At 42.1% G+C, this 14637-nt stretch overlaps 1 protein-coding gene across 5 annotated transcripts in view; it reads right to left on the reverse strand.

Moving 5' to 3' along the window:
- Positions 1 to 14069, reverse strand: part of zbtb16a (zinc finger and BTB domain containing 16a) — a 128852-nt gene extending 114783 nt beyond the window's left edge. Inside the window, exons 1-2 of one of the 5 annotated variants that reach the window (XR_010912158.1) lie at positions 13634 to 14069; positions 9206 to 10499 (exon numbers count right to left, since the gene is read on the reverse strand). Coding sequence is in view for 3 of the 5 variants with exons in the window: in XM_067492520.1 (XP_067348621.1) it covers positions 9206 to 10425 (1220 nt within the window). In the remaining 2 variants the exon portion in view is untranslated. Of the gene's footprint in view, positions 1 to 9205; positions 10500 to 12923; positions 13558 to 13633 lie in introns of those variants that run through there. The other 4 variants (XR_010912157.1, XM_067492520.1, XM_067492517.1 and 1 more) reach the window with 4 other exon arrangements.
- Positions 14070 to 14637: the final 568 nt, after the last annotated feature.

Consider the following 14637-nt stretch of genomic DNA (forward strand, 5'->3'; position numbering starts at 1 on the left):
ACGTCAGTGGCAATCTGAAAATTATGATGACAATTAGGGGACTGATGAAGTCAGAAAGTGAAATATTCAGCCAATAGCTACTATAACAAATGAGAATGTAATGTAAATCTAAACTAAACATATCACAATAAATTAAAAATTACATATAGGCTAAAACACTAACAGTAAACAAGTATGATGTAGATTCCTGGCTTTGTTTTAAAACAAAAACAAATTATGAATATTTTTTAACAAGGTTTAATCATCTGCACCGATTGTTGCGTATTTCAGCATTTTCTGTTATTTAATGTTTTCTACATATTGACACCACATTATAATCTAAGTTCTCAGGAAAAACATAATGCTATATTTCTTGTTTCTGCACATCCGTAATGATCCATTTTCATCATCTCTAAACAAGCATTTGTATATCAGATACAATTTCTAACAATTAAAATGTCAAGTGTGATGCTTTGTTGCAATGACATTTAATAAACCATTCAAAATCAGAGGTTCAGCATCATAATATTTTCAATACATATACACATGTATTCTCTGACTCACACTGTTTTCAGACAAATCTTCCCTTCAGTTGAATTCAACCCCCACCTCACGTGCAGTCTGTGTGAGGTGGGCCAGCCTATCCATCAGCTCTCTCTGTCTGGTAATCTCTCTGGGCGTCTTTGGTCAGCAAATACATAAATCAATTATGGTTTTAAGCTTTATGCCATGATTTACCCAACTGATCCCTCCTGGATTACAGCGGAGCTTAAAACGTGTCAGTCGGCGCTAATGCTCCGAGTCGCCTTGACATTCATGGCACTCCTGCCACGACGCTCACCAAGCAACATGTCAGATGCCACAAGTATAGATCTGAGAGGATTTTGAATGAGGTAAAAGGCAGAGAGGCTGTTCTGTGATAACGCAATGGTGTTCATCTTTTGAAATAAAATTCCTATTCCTTTGAATCTTGACCCTTTAAGCCTAAATTTGGCAAAGGTAACCTAAAAAGGAGTAATGCGTTTAAAATAATAACTAGTAGTTTGTTTACTACATCAAGCATAAATTAAATGTCAAGTTAAATGCAATGCAATTCTGAGGTTAACAGTCAAAAACAAAAAAGAAAAATCTATTAACCACTAATGAGATGCTAATAAAATTTTCTCAAACAGAGAAGCACATGAAAAAGAAATGATGTATACTCTGAAAAATAATTATATATAAAAAATATTAATAAAAGGATTAATTAGAGTGATTTGTTCTACATAGGAAACAGCAGTATTTCCTTCAACTTAATCATCTAAGTCACTGTAAAAGCTGTATTTTTGTTTAAACTAAGGGAAAGTTATTTCATTTGTGGTCAGGCAACATTTGTTTAGTTGAATGAGATTTTATTTAGGGTAACCCCCTACGTTTAAACACTGACAAGTCTGCTATTGTAAAAGCAACAAATTGATCGTAACATCCATTAAAAAAGGTCACTGCACTAACTGGTAAATGTTCTAATAGCAAGCAGGACATAGGATCTACCTGTTGAGCAAACACTGCTCTGCCTCTGAAGAGGTGAATTAAATGGAGCTGCTCTGGCCTCAGTTTCCTACCTGGGAGCTCCTTTGTGACAGGTGATGGTGGAGAGAATGGGGGTAATTTTTATGACCAGCTTCTTAGTGTGCTGGTATCACTCCACTGGGGCCCCTTGCCAATTTCTGGCAAACCATTCAAGTGGCAACAAAGAGGCTAATTAGAAGCTCTCTTGATGGAAACCCACAGAGGACTCTGGTTTGATACTTCCCAGGAAGGCTAGGGGGCCTCTGAGGTGGCAGTGGCAGGTTCTTTTTTTTTTAAAACACACAAACACACACACACACACACACACACGTACACATACGTGCACACACGTTCACACAGAGGGCATTTGTGCGCACACTTGGATTGGCCCCTTGGTTTCATCACATTTGCTCATTGCAGCCGTCATCCCTACAGTCTGCCAGAGTGGTAAAATCAGAGAGGAGGAACCAACACATCTTCTTTCATGTGACGGGGACCCGGAAAGGGGATGCTAATAGGATATCGATGGGATTAGAACCCAGAGGTTTCAGGTTCAAGAGAACAGATGCAGCGCTCTATGAACTAGAACTAAAACCCACTCAGCTTTAAGGCCAGATAATTGTAATTCTGTTGACTTTTTCCTTTTTTAATGGGAAAGTTGACAATGATGCATGTACCTTCATACAGTAAGAAAGTCTGCCAAGAAATGAAGGTTTGCTAATTCAAATAGAAGTTTAAAAAAAAATAAATAACACACACTCAAATGGAAAATGCAATTAAAGCCTCCTCCCTGCTGTATTTTACACATTGTGCATTTACAGATAAAGTGCAGCATAACCTCATTCCCAGCCAACGCTTACAGCAGCTTCTGTGATCGAGATATACATCAGGAAGTTGAGGCCGATAACACATTTGCATGTCACCTGATAACTGACTCTAATTAGTATCAGTTGTGGGGAGGCTGGGTGAGAGGGGGTTCCAGTTAACACCCTGCCCACTTTCCTTGCCACAACAAAACAAAATAGAAACACACGCACACGCACACACACATCTTACAGTACAGTATCCTTATCCCTCCCTCCAGACCACAAGGCCCCCGCAGGGACAATAGATAAAGGCCTCAGTGTGTTTGTTTCATTGCAGCCCCTGCCAGACCGCATCAGCAAAGACCGTGTCTGCTAAGCGCTGTTAGCCACATATAGGCAGCTGGTCGCAAACCAGCGAGTCAAGCTGCAAACTTTTATTGCACAAGCACCTCCTTCCACACTTATCTCAGAGAGGGAGGTGATCTAATCAGCAGGCTGATTAGATCACCTCCCTCCATTGCCATAGCCGCCACCTCCGCCCCTCCCTCTGCTGATGTTGTCCCTCTCTTTTTCATCTGTCCCTCCATTTCTAAAGGAGCATCTTAGTTCCTTTAAAAAAAATAAAAAATAGCTTCACCAGATGTAAGAAGGTGACTTGCCACCTGACATCATTGCAAGGAAATAAAATGCTTGATCTTTACTAAGGTGTGTGTTTGCGTGCCTGTGTGTGTAGTCTACTCCACATGATGTAGCCCCCTGTGTTAAGTCTTTAATCGATACATCTCCCTATGCTGACAGTGAGGACAGAGCCCAGATCTGAGATCAGAGCGATGGCGGTGTAAATCTTTACGGTTCAACCAGAGCCTTTTAAAGCCTGTCTATAATTGGGCCTCAGCCAGCAGCTGCCTCAGCTGTGGCTATCACCGTGGGCCCGGTCAAAGCACAAGTTCCTCAGGGGCATAAACAAAAACCGCACCTCCAATAAGGGCAAAAAAGCACCTGTGTGAGGATAAAGAGACGATGTGGCAGCCAGACTTGAATAAGCCCTCTGCTGTTGTCTGTAGTTGAGGTATTTCTTGGAGAGGTTTTTTCTTTGAGTGAGGCTTTTTCTGCTATTGGATTATTACACCAACATGTACTGTACCTCTGAGTGCAAGCCTAGGAGACTTAGCTCACTGAGTGATTTCAAATAGAGGGTAATCCACTGCCATGTAATAGATGCTTTGTTCCCAAGCTGCTTTTAGGAAGCAGGAAAATGCTTGCACAGTTTTTCAGGTTAGGATCATAAGCTCGCTGCTGCTTTAGTTTTAGTTTGAGGTTTTTTTATTTCAGACCAAAGGTGATATATCGTATTCACAAAGCAAAACTGAGGCAATGAAGGCACACACGCACACAAACACAAATATCCATCATTTTTACACACTGCCAGCAACGTTCTTTCGTTTTCTTTACAGTAAAAGACTTCCTGAAGTTAAGCAGAGGAAGAGATTATAAACGCACACACAATTCTGCACATTGGTAAAAAAAAAAATACTGCCTCAGTTTTTTCTTTCATTTAGTTGCTAAATGATGTAGGTTTACATGCTGTATGTGACAACATAAAGAGTAAACAGAGGAAGAAGAGAGATGGGAAAGTTGCTGCTAGTTGATCATAAGAGGTGGCGTCACACAGCCTGCGTTGTTTCAGATCACTGCTCCACAAATGGACATCGGTGCCATTTGATGATAGTAACTTCTGTGGTTACAAACTGAATGTGGCGCCGCTTGTTTGACTGAACCCCTAACTGTGTTTTCATTTCATATAGAGCCCAAACACAAAACTACTTTTGTGTAGAAAAGTTGTTAACAGCTGATGTTTTTCTGTAAAGGGTTTTTCTTTTTACTTTAAATTGCTAGCTAGATCTAGCAACTCATCAAATCACCACAATTTTGTGACAGACGCGATCAAAGCAAAAAATCCATAATTTGCCTGATTGAAAACTTGGCTGTGACATCTGTTATGTCACAAAAACATCCCCACCCCCCCCCGGGCTTCTGAAGTGTTGATTTGACTACCACTTGTGAAGATCTAGGTAGTTAAATGGAGCCACTGTGTGCACTTCAAACCCTGAGAGGCACAGTGCCAGTTGTGGCAAATAGGTGCACTTTTTACTTAATTTAAATTCTACACACAACAGTATGTGCGGTTTGAGCCCACCTGAACGGCTTACATGGCAAATCAGCTAATTACTACATGGAATCTGAAAGAATGTCTAAAACAGTGGAGACTGCCAACATATAAGTATATGCACAGAAATACTTTAAATGATCCGCTTATATAGTGCTTTTATCCATAGAACCATTGGGAGAACTTGGGGTTCAGTGTCCAAGGACAGTTTGACATGTAGCCAGGAGGAACCTGGAGTTGATGAATCCAAACATAGGTCTTAATGTACGGACCTAACTAAAATGTGGAAACTATATCCTTCCAATAACTCACGATCTCATAGCCGTGAATCACAAGCTCTGAAGATAAAGGTATCTGACCATCAATTTTTAAATATTATGTTTAGCCTAAAAACCGATTCACTAACCTGAATGAAATTAAATAGCACACATTTTAAATGTAATACTCTGATTGGTCTTAGTATCTGGGACAATCCTAATTAACAAAATGCATATTAAATTATATTTAGTGCATTCCCTTTGTCCCTTTAAAAACAGATGCATCGTGTTGCATAAGATCTTGTTTGGGTATAAGTGTGGCAAAACTACAGCTCATCCAAATGGAGGGCAGCGACCGAACCCAGTGCAAGTATAGATGGACAGTGGAACGGAGTGAGGTATGGAGTGGTGAAGTGAAAACTGCCTCAGACAATGAGAGGTAAAAGGTTGAGACACAAGCATTCATGTAGTCAAATTTCTCTTTAAGCTAGAGTATTGCTGTAGTGGAGAGATTATTATCAAAATTACAACACATAACAGGAAGTGAAATTACTTATTAAGATCTCCGTTCGACATTTCACGAGATAAGCTGGGATTAAATTTAATGAGACGTCAGGCAGGTAGAGATTTTTTGCAGCCAAAATCTAACTACTTTTGTTGTACTCCATCTTAAGCAACATATACAACTAGTAGGGATCATAGTTATCATTTAAACCAGACTACCCACCTGCTCATGCAGTAAATGTATAAAAAAAAACTGTGGTTAATGGTTATGTGAAGTGTCAATGTGTAAGGAAACAACTTGTATACCTTACACTGGCCTCACCTCTACGGGCAGGTTATATATGTATGTGTGTGCGCATACATCGTTATCACCTGCAACAAACACCATGGGCCACTATCTGGGCTCAATCTGCTCTTGGTTTACTGAGGAGGAGTGCCAAGGGTTATCTGTCCCTCTCTGATATGCACAGATAAGGGCCTTCGGCCCGCTGTTTAAACACCTGGGGCCCGGGGTATTAGAGCACCCTCCGTCCCCCTTTGCCACAAAAGGAGAGGAAATGGAAGAGCGAGTGTTGGCTTTTGCTGCTGCTGTTGCTGAGGGGAATGTGTGTGAAAAGAAGTGATCGCACGAGAGTGTGCGCTTGCAGAGGTTAATGTGGGTGTGATTATTTCCCTAACTCCCACTCCATACCCCAATACTTCCATCAATCATAATCATAATCATCAAAAATAATGATCAAAAACAGAACGTGTAGGCAGGGATTTATTGACTTGTCTCATTCATGCACAGCCCCTCTGTCCCTTCAAAAACACCAGGCTGTACTATGAAAAGAGAGTGAAAGCATTGATGGTTTTCAGTAATGTTTAACGGCTATATGTTGGAAAAGCACTCCTTTAAAACAGGCTCTTTTTTCACTTATGTGATGTACATTACAGCGAGGGTCAGTCATTTGCATGAGAATGGACGATTAAGTGAAAGAGATAAACCCAAGGCTAGTTCCCGTGAATTGGATGCTGTGTTTGGAATACCAAACAGTGTAGGCCTTTTCTTTTTTTTTTTCTTTCCCCTGCCTCTGCGGAATTAGCCCCCTGTATCATGCATTTATTTTCCCAATAATCATTCACTCACCCTTCCTGTGGTGATTATTTTCTTAGTGCAGGGGTTACTAAAATATTGCTGTAATCCAGTCTCCCTGAAGCTGCAACAATGCTCACCCTGGGCTTCCTTTAAGAAATAAATCTAGGGCTTGTCAGTAGAGAGGTGGTGCGATAGAGTGCTGGAAGAGAGACGGAGCGGAAAAGTTGTGGTCAGGTGGGGATTACTAAATATACCCTGAGGCACCGATAAAGTGTGGCCCTTCATTTAACTTCATAAATTCCTTTGGAGCTTACTTCCAAATTATTATATATAATAAATGAGTTTCATCACAGGTACTAATAGCAAAATATTAAAAGATTTATACAGATACAGCCATAAGATATCTGATCAAAAACACTGAGAAAAAACATTCTGACAGTTCTGACAAGCAATTCAATCCCAGCTTCGGTACTTGCCATTATTCGATTCCTTCTGGGTCGATCTGCATTTAAGTAGTGTTAATGTTTTGACACCCAGCCGACATCAAAGTACCTTCTCTTGTACATCTTGGAGTTTCCCTATCCAGCATATGACTTCTTACACACCAGTATATGATAGATTAAGTCTGGGTTTTTTTTTAAATCATAAAATTCAGGACACAGAGCAATGAAAGGGAGCATAGACTAAATTTATACAGGAAGTTGGTACTTTCTGGTGCATTCATTTAACATAGAGATGCACGCACGAACACATACACACACACACACACCAACGACCTGTGCCACATCTGGAAACAATTACACTCATGTTTGACTTGACCTTCCTGCGCCAAGTGAACTCTGCCAACTATTTTATGTGTGTGCTGCAGAGGCAGTGGTGACCCTGACACGGTGGCTGTGGGGAAATTATGTGTAATTAGTCAAAGCAAACATGACTCTGCTCGTCTGAAATAAAACATCTCATATTCACATCAAAAGAATCAACACCTTGACAGACTATACACTGAAAAAGCATGGAGTTGACAAACTATCAAGTGACCCACAATGGAATGTTTGAGGACATGAGAAGAGTCTGAATTATCAAGCATCTCTGGGTAGTACAGCAGGCCTTTCATGTGCGAGCGGCAAAGCAGACAGCAGATGATGCAATGTTTGATTTCTACACTTCACGAGGCTGTCAGGACAGCGCGTACAATATTAAACAGTGTCGTGTCTATGTATCAACCAGTCTAAATTAACCCATTAGTATGCTATGGGGCAAAGTGGGAAGATCAATGCATGAAACGGTTTGGAAATCTCCTTTGATACAAGATTTCCCAGCTTGAGCGAATTGATGAAATTCCTCTTGAAACATAGGCAACCCTTTCACACGCCAGACTTTTCTCAAGACATACTAGTGCAGTCCGTCCTCTAACACAGGAAGACTACATTTCTGCATCCTACACAGAAGCTATAGTGCATGTAAAAGCTATTTCAACGCCGGCTTAGGAAGACCTGAGCGTACATAGAGCAACATTTATTTCTACACTTTCTACATTAAGGCCACAAAACTTTTTTACACTACAAAATATTAGAGTGCTGCCAAAAAGCAGCTCTGTAATATCCAGTATTGTCTAAATAAAATATTGAGAAACATTTAAAAACTGACTGAGGAACTTGGACTGACTCAGTGCAGGTTTTAGCCATGCATACCAAGATACTGCCTCAAGTATGAGGTGATGGGTGAGGGGTTTGAATCCTTAAGTGAACTTTACCCACTGTGCATTCCTATCGAGTTAAGCAAACATTACAAGGTGAGAAGGTGGCCTTCAAGGTAAGAAAAAGCCTCCAGTCACAAAAACACTCTGACCGTGCAAAATCTACAAAGAAGTGATGCAAGTACATTCCACAAGACTGATAAAAGTTTGACAGATGCAGATATTCACACAATTACAACTGTACTGTGACATTAATCCTGTAGTGGGACAAATCATGTGCAGGTAAGATTCTGTATTTTGAGTGAAGTTTCCAGGCCTTAAGATTTATTTTTATGCACCGATTGAAATAGCACTGTGCTGGTTTGCTACCACTCCGTTGTCCTAGAACTACCTCAGAGCCCAGGTTCAGCGCTCATTTCCTGGGGTGACCGTCTACTCCAATTATCAAGCTAATAAGGGCCACCCCTGTGCAGTTATTGGAAAGGGGAGGGGAGCGAGATCTAGGATGAGGGGGTACCACTTTAGTAAGTGTGTGTGATAGCTGCCGCCCACATCTTGTAACGTGTGTCTAATTGTCTTAGACAGTGTTACGACAGCACTGTTTCGGCAGTCACCTGGGCAAGCTTGGGAGATATTGAAGAATTGGATATCTGGGCCTCTGAGCAGCAAACTACACAGACTTAAGGCTTTGGTACATCAGTAAACGTCAGTTGCTCATTTCTAAAAAGATGGGTGAATAAGTATTGTTGTTAGCCTTTATAATCCCCAACATGTAAAACGAATAGTATTTGCTTAAGAAAGTCAAAAGGAAAACAAAATAACCGACTGTATCTATTCACCTCGAGTCAAACATTAAAGAGACAGTACTATAGAATACTACACATTTTTCCCAAGGCCAAATATAGGTAACTTAAAACTGCTGAAGTTTTTAACTGAGCCCGTTACTCATAGCAACTATTTACCTGATATGTGTAATTAGTAGGATGTTGGGAAATTCCGAGGTCAAATGACTTAAGACTTTCAGTTTCAGCCGCACATAATATTCAAACAATCCTGCACAAAGCACTAAACCGTTGTACTGAACAGCTGTGCGTAGAGGGTGAAATGGAAGATATATTTAAAGGGCGAAAACAATTAGCAAGCAGCTACTCAAAAGAAAACATGGCTTACCTGTGCTGCTCCACAGCTTCGTTATCTGGCAGTTCTGCTCCGCAAACATTGCAACGCTCGTGCTGGTTCCTGCCATCTGGTTTCATGCCCACTGCCAGCTCCCCAAGCTTGCTGAAGAATTCTCTCTGGATGAAGCTCTGAGGCAAGAGTCCCCCATAGGCACTGAAGTCCATAGACATAGCCAGAGCCGGAGACATGGGGAGAGTGGAGGCCATGGATGCCGGCATGGACATGATGGCATCTGACTTATGATTGACAGGTAAGTACAATGAGGCCAGATGTTTCTCTGTCATCCCGGCCATTGCTTCCAGCCCCATCTGGCTAACTTCGGCTTGGGGATCTCCCATGTTTTCATCGCGGATATAATGCAGCTCACGAGCACTGGTGATTACACTGCTCCTGGTTGGTGTTCCAGGACCATCTCGGTTCCTATCCTCCCCACTTCGCTCTCCATTGCTCGAGGCACTGGACTCCATATTCTGAGGGCTGTCGTGGCCATTACCACCCATGTCCACCTGCATCATTTCAGTCTTTATTTCAGTCATCAGGTGGTGGGAGTTGCCACCGCTGAAGCCCTGCTGGAGCAGAGACTGGCCAATGCTCATCAGGCTGTCCACAGCAGCTTTGGTGGGACTCAGGGTGGAGACACCAAAGGAAGTAGAGACAGAGGGACTCTGGTCCACCATGCCAGCCATGGTGGACACCTGCTGGGTATCTGACAGATAGGGGCTTTCTATGGAATGTTTTTTGGAGTTTTTGGCTCCGGTGTGGCCTTTGCGGTCATCCTCCTCCTCTGTGCTCCCGTCATTTGCATTGACATCAGCATCATTCTCATCCGAGGACTGGATTGTTTCCAGAATCTTGAGGCATTGCTCTTCCAAGTACTCAATTTCCAGAATCTCTGCAGCGTACAGAAGGTCATCTAAGTCCTCCACCTTGGCCTGAAGGGTGGCAGTGTAAGCATACTCTAAAATCTGCTGAAATGTCTTTGGTGAAAGAAAGTCCAGGGTGTAATGCTGGCTGCTGCGGTGGAAGAGGATTTCAAACATTTTGCTGGTGCAGGCTAGCACAGTTCGGTGAGCGTGGAACTCCTGGCTGTCAACCATGATGACCACATCGCACAGAGTCCCAGCTAGACGCATCTGGTTGGCCTTCTGCAGCAGAGCAGTGGGGTGGTTGGGGTTCTGGAGCTGTATCATACCCATTTTAGTTAAATCCATTATGTCCACGAGGCCGACTCATGAGGATCGCTTCCCCGCTGAGCAGTGTTTTTAGCTATGTTTGTAAACAAAACCTTAAGAAGAAACAGAATGAAAAACAAAATCAGTTCTAGTAAAATCTGACGCAACAGCAAAAAGTGTTTTTCATAACAAATTTTTTTTCCCTTTAAAATCCAGCATGTGCTTTTTTTTTTTTTTATTAAACATATTGTTTTTATTGAATCGGTTAATGGTTTCCTATTTGTTGTTTTTTCATAAAAAGGTACACAAACCACATTTATTTATTGCAGTTTAAAAATCGTACATATTTAATTTGTCAAATGTATTTAAAGTATACCACTATCTATTTTGTAAATGGGGAGTATGAAGTCAATGGAGTTTTAAATTGCAAATATCCTGCAGGGATGGTAAACACTGTGCAGTGGCATTGTTCTTAAAAATCAGTGCAGAGTATTGACGGTAGATTTCTGAAGGGAGACAATTTGTGAGCCGTCCAACAGGCTCACCCTGCATACCAATCAGTTCAACATATGTTATGGTAAAAACATGTCTTCATTTAGTTATCTGGGGATGTGCACCAGTTAAAGTGTTAATTGTGGTTTTTCACTGCTGCTTGCCTCACAAAGACCGTCAGCAGCCTTTTCTGAAATTAAATAGCATCTTACTCAGTATTCCCATCACAGCCGGGAGCAGAGAGCAGTGGCCAGAAATGGGTGGAAAGGAAAGCAGGACGAGGCAAAAGCACACAACGCCGTCACACCAAACACCCTGCTCTGCTCTCAGTCACCGATGTCAGAAATCCCAAATGAAGCAATGTTTCTCTGACTGTAACTGAATTATGCAAGTAAACAGGGCAACATGTTGCTTCACCTCATATACTGTAGCTACAGCATACTTTGCCCTGCACTAAAATATTAAAGATTGGATTAAATTAAATAAACTGTTATGCCTCTACATGTATTTCAATCTAATTATTTTCTCTGTAAATTCTGTCAATGTGATTTTCCAACTTGAAGGAAATATATTGGTCCAGCTCATATCGTCACCTACTCTCTTGCATATTCTAATTAAACATACTATATGAACGCATGAGTGCCTCTATTGACCCACTTTATGGATGAGCTCAATGGTGGTCAATTTTCATCTACTCTATCTAGTCAATATATTAGGTTTATAATGTCAGATTTGAATCAGGTCATTTAGTTCTATTCATTGTTAACAAATTGTTGTTCTTTTGAGTACTTTCATTTTAACCTTTAGTTTTTTCTTTATCCTGAATTTTATTTTCAAAGAGCCTAATTTTGTTTTTATTACATATAAAAAAGAGAAGTTTCTATGCACTTCCTTTCATTTATCCCCGCTTGAGAACAAAACATTTATAGAAACAGAAAAAAGGGGGGCGAAATAACCATCTAGCCTCACCACTTTAAAAAAGAAATACAATACCAATATCTTCCAGATGTGAGAGCTCACATCGAATACCGACAATCACCAAAGTCCAAAAACATAACATGCAGTAGGTAACTAGTGCTGGCAGCTATTGTTTGAGATGAGGATCACGGAAAATTAACAGCGTTGCCGGCTTCTAGGACACTGAACACTTTTGTCTCTTCGCCACATTGACAAAATCGATATTGGACAGGTAATGATGAAATCACAGTTCTCATTTTAAGTAAGCTCACCCTCTCAGTCAACAGAGGTCATGCCTAAAATCCAGCATTATCTTTATGACAGGTAAGCCAATAGCTGCGATTTATGGCCCCGTCAATGATCCATGCTTGTTGCGCTCTGTGGCTTATCAACCACAGCTTCACTGGGACACAATCGGAAAGTTACTGTTAAGGGGCTTTAACGCGTCGGTTTAATAAAGGACGTGGCTGTGTGCGTCTAGACGGCGTTAATATTGGCCGGCCGCACCGCGCAAATTATACACGGCGTTATGCATTATGCAAAGCATCACGCACTACATTAAGTACATAAAGACCGGAGAGCTTTCCCCCCTGGAGGACAATGTAGACCGCTGACAATAACCACACTAGACTTCCCATAAGGCAAAGCATAATCAATCTGATCACGAGTTGTCTGCGATCGCGCGCCTTGGCGACCCAGCCACAACAAGAATAAACACCGTTCAATATTCCAGACCACGAGCCACATTGACACACACGAACGTGTAGAGAGCAAAATGGTACAGAGTCTCTGAAGAGGGGACAATCAGACACTGAGAGGGCTAAAAAGTAGCCTAGACCCGAGACAGACAGCTGCCAGGGTCTCTGGCCGATTGAAGCCAGCTCTTCTCAGAGCAACGCACAGGTGGACTTTGTTTGAGGCAGGAAATACTGAAAAACCCTGGCTTGTTATAATTAACGATAAAAGGAGCACGGTTCACAGAAAGCTGACTAAGGGGCCGAGGGAAAATGAGTGAAAGGGGGAAGACAGAGATCAGACAGTCTCGATAACAAATCAATTTGCCATTGCATCTGTTAACAGTTCCCCACCTCACAGTATGCTGCGCGTGCTACTGGCTGCCTCAGTATTGGTGACCAATTTAACATCCAGTTGCCTGTCAATCAATTGTCGTCTGACTGTACGCTGACTGAAATTGGGATTGTTTCGAGTATAAAGACCCGTGTCTACAGTCCTCATCATGATGTCATCACGACTAAATGAGCCACACTGGTGCGTCTGGAGACGCAAGGACGGGCAAGAGTGTCGCCGTCTAAAAAATGCATAATTTCCATCAAAACGAGCAAACGCGATTTCTCCAGAAAAGTCACATGGAGCCAGGCGTCATATGTTGTCTGGCTCCCGGTGAAACAGCCAGACCTCACGTCCTCTGGCTGCGATCTCCAGCATACTAAACCAGACCGAGAGGGGGGGTTACGTCAACCTTTAACATGTCTACAAAAGGCTACCGTGCGTAAATGCAAACTTCAACACCTTGCAGCGCAATCAGGTGAACACTTGTTTCCATCCAGCACTCCGGTGCGCAGATCCAACTTGCGTGCCAAAGTCGCGTTTGCTGCTAACTTCAGCATGAGGTTGAACGGGGACAAGCAAAACGCTTCCCGGCGCTACAAATGCATCAAAACATCCATATGGTGAATGAAAGTACACAGAGAAAACCGTGGCAAACGCACGCAGAGTAGCGGGTCTGGCACTTGTCGCCGGGAAACTGCAGCTTCGTTTAGTCTGGATTTGTACTCACCTAAGTTGCACGTTTTGATTCCGTATAGTGTAGGGGGATTGGGGCTACAGCATAGTAAGGCAGTTCGCAGTACCCGCTCTCTCAACACGCACTAACTCCTTTCTTCTCTCGCCTTAGCAAATCAACACCGCGCTGACGTCAACGCAGTCAGTCAGCCAGACGAGCAGCAGGCAGGCGGGCAGCCGGTGTACGCTCCAGCCCATACAAACACTGAGAAAGTGAGACACCTAGGGGGCTGTCTCATGTCAAACGGCTCTGTTACAGTATGGCACTGAAAGGTGAACGACACTGCCCTCCATCCAGCTGTTTGAATGGAGCTATGTACGCTACATACAGCTTACAGCTGTTCTCAAACTCCAGCCAGGGGCAGGCGTAATAGTTTGGTGGCCCAATAGGAAAAGTGTAAGTATGCCCGAGCCCCCCTTTATCCACTTTCAGTCCATTCACAGTATAGGTTTAAGTGGCAGCAGAGCACAGTGCAGGTACAGAGGCAAAACAATGAGCAATGCAGCTGATCTAAACTTCATGGCAAAATTCATTCTGTAGCTGGTTTATAGATTTTTAATAATCAGACTAATTTTTATTCTGTAAAGTGCCTTGAGATGACTTTGTGGTGAATTGGTGCTATATAAATAAAGTTAAATTGAATTGAACAGGTGTAAGTCGTGTAAAAAAAGGACAGGGACCAAACAAAGTTATTTTTCAACCACACTCTAAAAACATCTGCCTCCTACAAACTTGAAGCAACTACTTTTATTTTCCTGTATCATAGCATCACATTAATGTCCCCCACTCGCTCTCCCTCTTTTCAGCATGCGATTTGACTCAGCTGAGACATGAACAGATGCCAGGCTGTGCAACAGGCCATATGACCACTTATGATAACCACATAGGCATGAATGAACTCTTATGTTTAAAGAATGGGCCTGCAGTGCCAGACAACTACACGAATGCTTCACTCAGCATACTGAAATCACAATAAAATTCATTGTATTAATGTAACA

Source organism: Channa argus, chromosome 22, assembly GCF_033026475.1.
Source record: "Channa argus isolate prfri chromosome 22, Channa argus male v1.0, whole genome shotgun sequence".
In the NCBI taxonomy this organism is placed as follows: Eukaryota; Metazoa; Chordata; class Actinopteri; order Anabantiformes; family Channidae; genus Channa; species Channa argus.